The sequence below is a fragment of the Bufo gargarizans genome, chromosome 3, assembly GCF_014858855.1.
Source record: "Bufo gargarizans isolate SCDJY-AF-19 chromosome 3, ASM1485885v1, whole genome shotgun sequence".
Taxonomy (NCBI): domain Eukaryota; kingdom Metazoa; phylum Chordata; class Amphibia; order Anura; family Bufonidae; genus Bufo; species Bufo gargarizans.
In genome coordinates this window covers 230384646-230398238 of record NC_058082.1, presented here as the reverse complement: position 1 = coordinate 230398238, position 13593 = coordinate 230384646, and the positions used below count along the sequence as shown (strand labels likewise).

At 41.6% G+C, this 13593-nt stretch overlaps 1 protein-coding gene across 4 annotated transcripts in view; it reads right to left on the bottom strand.

Annotated features, from left to right (window-relative positions):
- The window catches only part of LOC122932453 (protein-lysine methyltransferase METTL21E-like), a 75857-nt gene extending 64076 nt beyond the window's left edge, over nt 1–11781 (bottom strand). For all 4 annotated transcript variants that reach the window (XM_044286861.1, XM_044286863.1, XM_044286862.1 and 1 more), the window contains exons 1-3: nt 11599–11781; nt 6978–7033; nt 4052–4212 (exon numbers count right to left, since the gene is read on the bottom strand). In XM_044286861.1, coding sequence (XP_044142796.1) covers nt 4052–4212; nt 6978–6993 — 177 coding nt within the window. In that variant the 5' untranslated portion in view covers nt 6994–7033; nt 11599–11781. The remainder of the gene's footprint in view (nt 1–4051; nt 4213–6977; nt 7034–11598) is intronic.
- Nucleotides 11782–13593: the final 1812 nt, after the last annotated feature.

Genomic DNA, 13593 nt, shown 5'->3' with positions numbered 1-13593 from the left:
TCTGGCTTTGGCTCAAGAAACATCACTAAAAAAAGCTGTGTATGAAACCCACCGTAAGTTGGTTTTTGCTTTGATGGCTGTGGATATGCCACCAGTGGGGTCATACTCCTGTGATACCCACCAATAAGCAGAAGGAGGACAGCATCTCTGCAGTTCCACACTTGGACATACAGTACATTTTTGTGCAATAATACCTTTTTATACCCTTACAACAGGAAGCCTCTGGATAGTTGCATATTTGATCATAAATACAAACATACAAGAATCTATATCCATGTGTAATTTTTAACCTGGAAGGGATTTGTGATGTGTTTAGAAACACATTTATGAAAGCTTTGAGGAATGATTGCATATAGCAACCAACCTCAGCAATTGCCCTAATACCCATGAAGATGCCAGTCACATGATAAAACATGTCAGAGGAGCATATCTTTAATATTTTAAAGTCGACAAGTGGTCCTGTGTTTCTAATATGCAGTAGGGTGGTACATGCAAAGAGTTTGATAGGAGATACTTGAAGGAATATTGCACAGAACCCGGTAGGGATTTTATCATCTTAGAACAGGTAACACTAAAGGTAAGTTTAATATTGCACACAATTATATTGAGTCCTGCTGAAATACAGAGACATGGTATATTGTTTTATCCCAGCGGCAAATTGGAATAATTAATGGTAATTAGATACCTCCCACCTAGTAGGGTCAGTTTTTTCTTTTGGCCATACATGATTCTTGCAGCAGGACCCTCTGAGCCTTCAGAGGAACCTACTACATCATCTTTCGAAAAGTTTGTAGCTACCAGGTTTGTAAAACGAAGAATACTATTTAACAGGTAGAGATTTAGGGGGGAATTTATCGTGAGGAGAGTGAGTCAGCATTGCCATAATTTGCTCTAAATGTAATCAAACATTGCGAGCTGCTTGATAAATTTAGCACATCGTTATACATAACACTTTTGGCAGGAGATGTTTATCCCGTTTGGAGTGAGATTGTACCTTATTTGTGACTTCTTCAGGAGCAGCAGTTAATAAATCCGGCGCTATGTCTAATTAACATAGCTAACTATGGCCCCTTTTCCACCCAGTTTTCAAAAGTGGTGAGAGCAGCGCAAAATCACAAAATACACATATTTTCGCCTATGATTCTGGGGCAAAGAAAATGAAAAACTTTCACATGTTTTATAATATTTACAGGTTTTTTTTCCAGATTTTTGTCATATAATGTATACCTAGTTATACAGGTTATGTTATTTTTTTTTTTACAGTACCAGGGGCAGAAACAGACAGTATATGGACTCGTCGCTGTGAAACCAATCATTATATAGCACTGCATAATGTCTGTCTAACAATCTATAAATACTTGATAATAAAAAAAAAATTGTTCAGTCCATTACAGGCAACTACACTGAACAAAAATATAAACGCAACACTTTCGATTTTGCTCCCATTTTGCATGAGCTGAACTCAAAGATCTGAACCTTTTCTACATACACAAAAGACCCATTACTCTCAAATATTGGTCACAAATCTGTCTAAATCTGTGTTGGTGAGCACTTCTCCTTTGCCGAGAAAATCCATCCCACCTCACAGGTGTGGCATATCAAGGTGCTGATTAGACAGCATGAATATTGCACAAGTGTGCCTTAGACTGCCCACAATAAAAGACAACTCTGAAATGTGCACAGTTTTGCATTTTGCCTTACTGTTCATAAAAAGTCAGTATTTGGTGTGGCCACCATTTGCCTCACGCAGTGCAGCACATCTCCGTCGAATAGAGCTGATCAGGTTGTTGATTGTGGCCTGTGAAATGTTGGTCCACTCCTCTTCAATAGCTGTGCGAAGTTGCAGAATATTGGCAGGAACTGGAACACGCTGTTGCATATGCTGATCCAGACCATCCCAAACATGCTCAATGGGTGACATGTCCGGTGAGTATGCTGGCCATGCAAGAACTGGGATGTTTTCAGCTTCCAGGAATTGTGTACAGATCCTTGCAATATGGGGCCGTGCATTATCATGCTGCAACATGAGTTGATGGTCGTGGATGAATGGCAAAACAATGGGCCTCAGGATCTCGTCACGGTAGCTCTGTGCATTCAAAATGCCACCAATAAAATGCACCTGTGTTCGTTGTTCATAACATATGCCTGCCCATACCATAACCCCACCGCCACCATGGGGCACTCGATCCACAAGGTTGACTTCAGCAAACTGCTCACCCACATGACGCCACACACGCTGTCTGCCATCTGCCCTGAACATTGAAAAACGGGACTTATCCGTGAGCAGAACGCCTCCCCAACATGCCAGACACCATAGAATGTGAGCATTTGCCCACTTAAAGGGATTCTGTCACCTCCCCTAAGCCAAAAAACGATTTTAAAGCAGCCATGAAGCACAGCTTACCTGGATTAGGCTGTGCTCTTTTATCTTGTAATCCGTCCAGCAGTTACTGCAAAAAACGACTTTTATTGATATGCAAATGTGTCCTGAAGGTGCCCAGAGGGGCGTTTTGTTCTTCTTAGAGAGCCCAGTACCGCCCCTCTTACAGTGCCCAGCCCGCCTTCCTTGCACTGTCTAACCGCCCCCAGCCTGCCACAGCCTCTCCTCCCTCTCCTCCCCCTCCCTCACGCCGAACGAACTCTCGCACAGGCGCAGTACCCACTGAGATCTGCGGCCTGTGCGATCAGCAGGAGACTAAGGGCAGGAGCTTCATCCTCGTCACTGTGCATGTGCTGAGCCCAGTGACGTCCGATGCTCGCTCTTCCCTGCTGACTGAGGGAAGAGCGAGCATCGGACGTCACTGGGCTCAGCGCATGCCCAGTGACGAGGATGAAGCTCCTGCCCTCAGTCTCCTGCTGATCGCACAGGCGCAGCCCTCAGTGGGTACTGCGCCTGTGCGAGAGTTCGTTCGGCGTGAGGGAGAGGGAGGAGAGGCTGTGGCAGGCTGGGGGCGGTTAGACAGTGCAAGGAAGGCGGGCTGGGCACTGTAAGAGGGGCGGTACTGGGCTCTCTAAGAAGAACAAAACGCCCCTCTGGGCACCTTCAGGACACATTTTCATATCAATAAAAGTCGTTTTTTGCAGTAACTGCTGGACGGATTGCAAGATAAAAGAGCACAGCCTAATCCAGGTAAGCTGTGCTTCATGGCTGCTTTAAAATCGTTTTTTGGCTTAGGGGAGGTGACAGAATCCCTTTAAGTCGGTTACGACGACAAACTGCAGTCAGGTCCAGACCCTGATGTGGAAGATGAGCATGCAGATGAGCTTCCCTGAGACGGTTTCTGACAGTTTGTGCAGAAATTCTTTGGTTATGCAAACTGATTGTTGCTGCAGCTGTCCGGGTGGCTGGTCTCAGACGATCATGGAGGTGAACATGCTGGATGTGGAGGTCCTGGGCTGGTGTGGTTACTCGTGGTCTGCGGTTGTGAGGCCGGTTGGATGTACTGCCAAATTCTCTGAAACGCCTATGGGGACGGTTTATGGTAGTGAAATGAACATTCATTGCATAGGCAACAGCTCTGGTAGACATTTCTACAGTCAGCATGCCAATTGCACGCTCCCTCAAACATTGCGACATCTGTGGCATTGTGCTGTGTGATCAAACTGCACATTTCAGAGTGGACTTTTATAGTGGGCAGTCTAAGGCACACCTGTGCAATATTCATGCTGTCTAATAAGCACCTTGATATGCCACACCTGTGAGGTGGGATGGATTATCTCGGCAAAGGAGAAGTGCTCACTAACACAGATTTAGACAGATTTGTGAGCAATATTTGAGAGTAATGGGTCTTTTGTGTATGTAGAAAATGTTTCAGATCTTTGAGTTCGGCTCATGCAAAATGGGAGCAAAACCGAAAGTGTTGCATTTATATTTTTGTTCAGTGAAGTAGGAGTCAGAAAGAAGTTTCTGTAGTCACAGTGAGCTCCATACCTTCTAAGTCCCTGTGCTGCTGCATAGGTTCCACATACGCTATGTGAGTCCCTGGACGGTACAATGCTGTAGAACCAGAGCCATTTGCAGTACAATACTAAGGTATGAAGATAAACTTACTGAAGGCCAAACAAAAGCACCATACAGATCTGTTGATTCCACTATTTTTATCTCATGTCCAACAAAGTTGAAACCTTCCCAGGCGACGCTTTTAAGAGAAGCTGGTACATATCGACGTTCCATAATTTGTGGTACTATAATCTCATCATTCTCATGACCTTCTACAATAAAAAAAAGAACATGATTTAACATGATAACATTGTACAGTCGTTATAATAGACTTTCATTTATTGTTTTGAACTTCCAAATAAGTATTGCTCTTAAACTAGTGGATCTTTCATGTTGCAAGAAAAAGGAAGTGAACCCTTTGGACTACATAGATATCTGCATTAAAGGGGTTGACTAATCTCAGACCTCCCAAGTTTCTCTCTTTTGGAGGGACAGTCTCTCTTTTTGACCCAAGTCGCTCTGTCTCACTTTGCGCCTTAAATGTCCTTTGCTCCTTTTTGATCTTAGATATAGATTTGCATTATTACATTCACAATATTAACCCAGAAAGTACTTGTCTGGTCCCTCTCTGTATATTAGAGCCAGTCTTGAATATTATTTCATATTATTGCAGTAAGGATTTTATAAATTTCTATATTAAGATAACTTTTGCGCCATTTCGTAAGAGAAAACTACTGAAGTGCATAGATCTGCAGGAACAATGTATCTTTTATTTTTTTTTATAATGAACCATAAGTGTCTCCCGAGCATAAGTGATCCTGTACTGTACCTCATCCCTGAAGTAGAAGGCCCCAGCTGCCCTGATGAAGGCAATGTCAATGCAGCAGCTTTGGATCATCTACATTAAAGGCTCTGATGCCATAATGGCTCCAAAGGCCCAGGAGGAAAAAAAACATTTTGAGCCAATAAGTTGCCAGTAGGGTCTATTTCTTTTCATCAAAACCTAATAGACTTATGGGGGTTGGGCCCTGAGAATAATTTCCTTTGGTGGGCTCAAGGAACCCCAGTCCGACCCTGCACCTACACCACCAGAGCAGTAGCCAATACTTCTAGGTAACAGTGGTCTGCCTTGACTGAGGGACAATAATAAAAGCGTCATTTATAAGTTTAGCCTATAGGTGGCACTCATATATTTTTTTTTCAGGTTTTTCAGGTAATAGGAGGAACTATCCTAAAATCTAGGACACCGTGAACACTTGTATCTAAATGTAGTATACTCTTACTTTAATCAGTATTACAAAATTGCCTAAATAATCTTTGATGTTACTGAACTATGCTCTGTCCCAAGTATATTCATTCTTGACCTTCAGTAAAAATCTGGTATCTCATGTCGAGCAATCATCTGAATTCACCATCTTATTCTCAGCATGCACTCATTGTTCTTTACTGATATCCAAAGATTATACCATAAACATCCTTATATTTACTTAAAGGGGTTATCCCATGATTAATGTAAAAAATAAAAATCACACATCATATAGTACATGATAATATCTTTCTGACAAACTTAAAACCAGCCCTGTACCTCACATGGATCCAGCGCTTGTGCCATTCATTGCTCCAATTACAACTACTAGATTTATTTCATACCGTCAGCTCAGGTGGCGTGTCCTTTCTCAGGGGTGTGTCCTGGAGGCAGTTGAAGGATGGAACTGAGCATGTGCCTCCGTCTCAGTGAGCAGGACAGAGAAATTAGAAAAATAGCAAACAGCAGGTGGCGCTATATAGATAGATATCAGTGAATAGCTCAGTGGCTATACTAAATATTTAAATACATGCAGTTACAAAACTATTCCGGTCCAGGTGCTGGTTTGAAATATGTAGAATATTGTTTTGTGGGACAACCCATTTAGCATTATTACAATATTGATTTTAACAATTATTAAAGGGAATGTTTCATCTACATTTTTGTGCCCGTTAAGACCATATAGTGACCCTTGTTTTCTCATCTGTTTTTATTTTCCAATTGTAGATTTTTTTTTTTGTGTCCATTTCTAGAACATGATTATGAAGGCAGCATTTAGACATATGCTTTACAGCAGCCACCATGGGCCATTGACACAATAAACGAGAACGAATCTCATTGACTTCTATGGGAGAATTTTCTAGGCATGCTCTGTGACCTGTGCAGAGGTTAGTAATGAATAGATAAGCTGTGATATCACCTACTGTGGATGGTGGATCCTGTGCTATCTATATATGGGTGATGTCTGTCATTATATTTCTGCCTGTGATCGTAAAGAGATGACTGCTGAAATGTTATATGAACATACCAGGAAGTGGCGTCTATTATTAGGCTTACTGGCCAGTGTGCAAAGCCACAAATTGTAGGATTTTTTTTTTTTAATATAGAAAAATGTTAATTAAAAACATTACCAAAAATTATTTAAAGTATGTTTAACATAAGGTCATTTTCTGATGGCACAGTCCCTTCAATAACAACCATTTATTGTGAATTTAGGTTAAAGAGGACCTATCATGGTTTTTAATTAATTGAGATAAATACCTTTACTTGCGGGGTACCCTCCGCTGATGCTGCCACCCAGCCTGATTTTTTAAAATACCGCTGCTACGCCCCGCTGTGCCCTCCTGAAGTTCTCGAACTCCGTATGTAAATACTGAGCATCGGTACAGGGAGGAGGAGACGCCAGGGTTTCTCAATGGGCGTCTCCTTCTCCCTTGCTGTGTGGCGATCCAATCACAGCGGAGAGCGGCACAGCCAGGGAGAAGGAGACGCCCATTGAGAAACCCTGGCGTCTCCTCCTCCCTGTACCGATGCTCAGTATTAGCATACTGAGCAGAAAAAGTGCAGGGGGGCACAGCGGACCATAGGAGCGATATTTTAAAAAATCAAGCAAGGTGGCAGCATCAGTACCCCCCCAAGTAAAAGGTATTTATCGCAATTAATACAAAACCATGAAAGGTCCTCGTTAATAAACCAACATTAATAAGCTGAACCTGACTACATTACAATTACCATGTTCATCTGCCATGTTTTTTGCTGAGCTGACTTTTCCTGGTCTTCACAGCACACTGGCAAAAAAATAAAAAATGAACATTAATGAATGGAATAGTGTAACTAATTTCATATTCAAAATGACTGTAAAATGTAAACAAAGTTTATTAGTAAAGAATATTCACCACTGGACTGAATCCAGAGAGCCATATTTGTGGTTGTGAAGTACATGGTACCCTTTATTTTTTGGCAGTTTTAACATTCCCCCTGCGTGAGCGGAGAAAAGTTGCAGATTGCCGCGCAAAAGTTATACACCAAAAAGTGGAATATATGTGTTTGAAAATATTCGTAGAAAATATTGACTGACTGAACGAAACATGACAAAAAATAGGCCCTAACATAGGCTGGTCCACTATTTTCTATAGACCGTGTCTTCCTTTATATGGTGAGAGGAGACTGAGCACTCTGATATTTCCATAAGGGTCCATTCACACATCCGTATGTGTTTTGGGGATCCACAGATCAGCAAAACACAGACACCGGCAATGTGCGTTCTGCATTTTGCGGACCGCACTATAATAGAAAATGCCTAATCTTGTCTGCGATTGCAGTACCTCCTGATGAAGCCTACGTTGCGAAACACGTGTCAAGGTTGAAGCAGTGGGGGAACCGTGTCACCACTTTTCAGCAGCAACATAGGTAGGTAACTTTGTATCTGGATTAGGGTGGGACTAGTGGCTTGCAGTTATTGTTAGATGCCATCTTTATGAGTAGTATTGCACCGTCCTAGTATACCCGCCAGCATCCATTGTTTGGACGCTGTGAATAAGAATCAGGTAGTTGCTCAACACTAGGGAACAGCAATTGCACCCGCAACTACTCCAATATTCACAGCTTCTGTCAATTGTCTGTTACCTGCTGTATATGGTCACATTATCCCCCATTGTGATTCACCACATTGTAGAGCCCTTTTGTGACCCCGTCTCCATGTTCTGTCCCTTTTGAGTCTCACCTGTTATGATCATGTGATTTATATTGAAAAAATTTTTTGACCTTGTAAAATCCTTGCTCTTTTTTTGTATAAGTTGTAGTAGGTTGGGGAGTGAGGTTCGGTTTTTGGGTTATTGTAGGCTCTAATTGCAATTGCGGACAAGAATAGGACATGTTCTATTTTTTTTTTCGGGAACGCATTTCCAGATCCAGACAGCACATATGGTGGCCCCATAGAAATGAATGGGTCCGCAATTCTGTTCCGAACAGAATTGTGGACGTGTGAATGGAGCCTAACTCCCATTGTAGTGAATGGAACCTACACAAGCAGTGTAGTAGAACAAATTATGCTGCTTCTGTAACACCGAGAGTGTTATGGTTCCCTGAGCCGGCGCTGCCTCTATGTGGCAGCAGCGTCTGTCTAGTTGCCAGGGGAACCAGATCAGCTGTGAACCGAAGCCCTGGGCCAATGAGGAGGCATGTCAGGATGCACAGCTGGCAGCTCCGCCCATAGTGCAGGGACGCCGGCGTGAACTGTTCCCGGCACACTATATAAGGCTGGCGTCTGCAGGTGCCAGTAAATTTCTTGTCCTCTGTCCCCCCCCCCCCCCCCTTCCTTTGTGGTATTATTGAAGACTCCTCTGGCTTGGATTTCTTGATCGACCTTCGGATCATACACTTATAGCTGAAGTGTACGCCAGCCTGTAGATGGCGTACACTTCAGTATCCGACGGACGGCAGGGCAGGGACGCTACTATTTAATTAAGAGACATAAATTAGGCTCATCCCAATCCAGTGCAGGGAGATCAAGGCTGGTGTATGGTACACCAGTTTTCATAAATGTCCCCCAATGTCTTTGATATGGTAGTAAATTGTCAGCATTGCCAGGCTTTGCTTCTTTGTGAAGATGTCAGTTATGTTGGTCTTAGTTCCAAGGCTTTATTCTGTTGCTATGATGCCACAATACTGTTTGTCTTTATTCCAATGCTATGTTCTACTGTAAAGTCACAATAGTGTTTGTCTTCGTTCCTAAGCTATGATACGGTCAACATAGCCAGTGCCATCATTATAAAATATTTTTTTGTGATAATATCACAAACAGTTATGGTCAGTTCGCAGTGTTCATCAACGAACACACGCGGGCTGCCATCTTTAGTAAGGTAGACTCACCCGTCCGGCGATGCACAGGTAAGCCCTTACCTGTGCCCCGAGCCGATCTGAAATCAAATGCGGTCACCGGGAGCAGGCAGTTCTGAGAACAGCTGCCGGGGGCCTTCATCGGGCTGTTCTCGGAACTGCCTGCTCCCGGTGACCGCATTTTATTTCAGACCGGCTCGCGGCACAGGTAAGGGCTTACCTGTGCATCGCCGGACGGGTGAGTCTACCTTACTAAAGATGGCAGCCCGCATGTGTTCGCTGGTGAACACTGCGAACTGACCATCATTGATCAGAAAGGCCTGTGCCTTTATAACAATTGTTGTAGACTGATGACTTCACAATAGTGTTTGTGTTATATGCTTCATTGTGATTATTCTGCCAAAGATGTACATGAGAGAAGTCTCTGATGAGAGTGAGTGGCAGTCTCTTGTAGAAGCAATAGAAGATAGTGAACTATTTTTAATCAGTTTCCTAGTGACACCAGTTGCATGTAGAATTGGGCGCAATGGATGCTTTTAGGTAATTTATTGAATGTACCTTGAGAAATGCTCATAGAGGTCAACGGAAAATTCCTCTCCAGTTCTGTGAAGCATGTTTGACAAATAGGAAAAGACTGAAGAACAGGATATGATCTCACAGAGGAGGAGTTACAAGATGAATGGCATAATGAATTTCAACCATAGATAACTTATAAAAACCAAATAAAAGATGGCCACTAGATGGCAGCAAAGTACATAGTATAATGGGTAACAGATACAACACTGAATACAAATAATATGAATTCTAAGTGACAGCCATTAGCTGGGACAGCACAGTGACCTAGTCACTGTACTGATTGTCTTTGTTTCTATGCTCTTGTCTACATTGAGGATGTCAAAATAGCCATTGTGTTTACTGCAAGCTATTTTGTAATGCCATCCTGTCACAATGACCTGTGTTATTAGAAGTTAACAAGTTTTGTTTGAGTTTGATTTAGTAACAGCTTATGGAGGATAGTTAAAAAACTGACTAGAAGAGAAATTGTATTTTTTAGACCATAGCAACCAATCACAGTACATCTTTCATTTTTGTAGAAATCTGTAAGAAATTAAAGTTGTCCTTTGATTGGTTGCAATGGGCAACCAAATCATTTTGTATAGTTATAAATATCTCCCCAAGTCTTCATTATTTGGCTATGATCTCTTGTAAAGACAATGAAATGGGATTTGCCTTTATTCCTAAACTCTATTATATTGTTATGATGTCACAAAAGATTTTGCCTTTATTGCTAGGTTGTGTTCTCCAACTTCAAATAAATCCTCTGGAATTTTACCTGGATCTCTGCATTTATTTCTAATAAAATCTGGACTGATTGTTATGTGAAACACAATATATCTGAACTAATAACACAAAAACTGTTCATGTCTAATATTGAGCACATTGAGCAATAACCTCCACCAAACACTTTCTGTAGCTGCAAATAAGAAGTTCACAAAGTCCAGGAGGAATGTTGGACCAATCTTCCTTGCAAATGTGTTTCATTACATTAGTATTTCTGGGATGCCTTGCATGCACAGCCCTTTTCAGATCATGCCATACCATCTCAATAAAGTTAAAGTCAGGACTCTGACCTGGTCATTCCAAAACACAAATCTTTTTTAACCATTCTTAGTTGATTTACTTAGATGCTTTGGGTCATTGTCTTGTTACATGACCCAGCATCTATACTGAATATTTTTAGCTTTGTATTAGGAGTAAAAACTATAGAGGAGATTTAACAAAACTGGTGTAGTTGCCCATAGCAACCAATCAGATTCCACCTTTCATTTTCCAAAGGAGCTCTGAAAAATGAAAGGTAGAATCTGATTGGGTGTTTAGCATCATGCACACGTCCGTGAAACACTGACCATGTGATACCGGCCTGGATTTCTTCTCAGGGCAGGAGTGCACGGTGTCATTGGTTGCTATGACGCCATGCGCTTCCTGCTGCCGCCACAGTACAGTAATACACTGATATGTCACAACACAATGATATATGTGCATAGACTCGTAAACAATACACACACACCAATTAACTAAGCAGAATGGACTGTGCGGGAAAAATACAGCACTATAGGAAAGGCCATTTAAATATGGAAAGAATACAAAATAGTGAGCAGACAGTCATCTATAGATAGAGCAGCTGAAGTGCTGTAGCTTAATAATAATAATTAGTATTATTATATTACTGAATTCAGGAATCTACAAACTGGTTTTATAACATTAATAAGAAAAAAAAAAAAATAGTGTCAACCATACATTCTCTTTTTTGCTCTGAAATGGATAGTTGTGTCTCAACAGATCTGTCTGGATAGATTTTTGGAGTCATTGTTGGATAAGTGGCGATTACATCATATAATGTATTACTTGTTATTTAATAAATAAATTGCACAGTACAATGATTCATGTTATAAGTAATCCACGGAAGGACAACCAAATGAACATGAACAGACCTTTAGTAAAACAATGACATTACCTTGCACTTGGGGAAGAAGATCATCAGACAATAATAATCTCTGCATTCCTTGGAACCCACTTGGAGGTTGGCATTGGATATTCCCTCCAGAGACAGGGAAACGGTGTATTCCTAGTGTAAGTTGTGCACAGCTCATGTCATGATGATGCTTCCCATACAAGGAGAAGGCTTAATGAATCCTGACAGCTGCAGCTAGAACACAAACTGGAATGTCCTATCACCACATTCCTTGAGAAGGCAGAGCGGGGGACACACGTCACTGATTTATTGAATTCTCTCTGCTAAGTTCATCTACACATCGGAAGATTTTCTCTATTGTAAATAATTTCATAAACAATTCATTTGCATTTGGAAATATCCACAAATTCATACATGTAATAAAACTGAAAATACAAAACCGGTTAAAGTTAGGTGGTTAGAGTTTTTCAAAACTTTGCCCCATTCCAGTAAATTGTATAAAATAAAATAAATCCCATGCTTACCAGTTTCTCCCAAACGGTTCTATAGCACCACACCTCCCGTTCTTTGCAGCGACGTTGACCATATGCAGTTTTTCATTCAGCTCCTGCAACCATACTTTAGTAAAAATACAATGTTAAAGTAAAGAAAAGCTAAATTATAAATGAAAAAGGATTTTTTTTTTAAATGTAGATTTCTTTAAAATATTATTGAGCATATTTTGTGCTTCCCACTAAAAGCAAAAGTACAAGAGGCTCCCATATGTGAAGCAGAGCAAGTGGCTCTGAATTTCATACAAACTAAATAATAAAGGGCAGACTAGATGGACCAGGTGGTCTTGTTCGGCCGTAATATGTTTCTATGAATGCTGTGTAACCACAATATCCCACAATGGATATTTATCGACAGGATAGGCTGTTGGAGTCCCTCACCTTTCCTAGTGTTTGAATGGAGTGACGGTCAAGGATACGCAGTGCAGTCCATTCACAGTTTATTGGACTAATGGGCATAAAACAAGACAGTATCTCTACAAACTGTCACTCGCTACGCTTGGACGACAGGTGAAATGTAGTGCAGGGTTTCCAAATGTCTCGCAGTTCAGTTAAAATCCACTTGTCTGATATACTGCAGTTGTGTCCAGTTCACACAACACTTTTATATCTGCATTAAAGGACAAGAACAGAAAACAGTGCAGCCCATCCAAGAGCAAATCAAATATGGGATTTTGGGATATCAACCGTGATACCATGCTGTGTGCTGAATGCAGCTGAGACACCTCATCTTGTGAGGACCCGAGGATCCTGCAGCCTAGCCATTGGGGAAGCCCACCACCAAAGAGACAAAGGAGAACCTCCAGCCCACCGTTAAGGTACATAGCAGAATCCTGTTAGCGACAAGCAATTGTGGTGTGCAGAGCAGGCCACTCTGATGCTGCTCTCAATTATATCACAGGATCAGAATGGTGAAAATTACTTCCTGAGAAGTGCAATGTTTGCTGCCTCTTTGGCAAGCAATATATCATTACTACAGAGATCACAATAACTAAAGAGAGCAATATCTCGGGGGTACATAGGATAATCAAACAAAAACTGCAGGATTTATGTAAGGTAGACAGTCTGCATTTTCAAAAGGACATCTCCTCTTTAAGGCTTTGTTCATATCTTGTTTTTTTCCCACATTGGAGGTATACACCCTGAATGTGCCACTGTATACAGTATATTTTTCTACTGTGTCCCTCTGCATAGTAACACACAGTAAATTAAACTTTCTTTTACAGTGAAAAAAGGGTATTGTCAGTGAGTATGGACCCATGGTGACCCTCTCTACCACAGTACAGTATCTGTGGTTACGCTCTACTTCCATGAGCCTTACCCTATCCACCTGCATAGATTCAAGTACATTAGCTGGTGAGGAAGAAGATGGCCCTTAGCAGTTCCTGAGAAATCAGTACTAGTTGAAGGGTTCTTCTCTTTCTGGTCACTTCCTTGACATGCTCGGGTTAATTCAGGTAGCCAAAACGATCAGCTCATCGAAGAT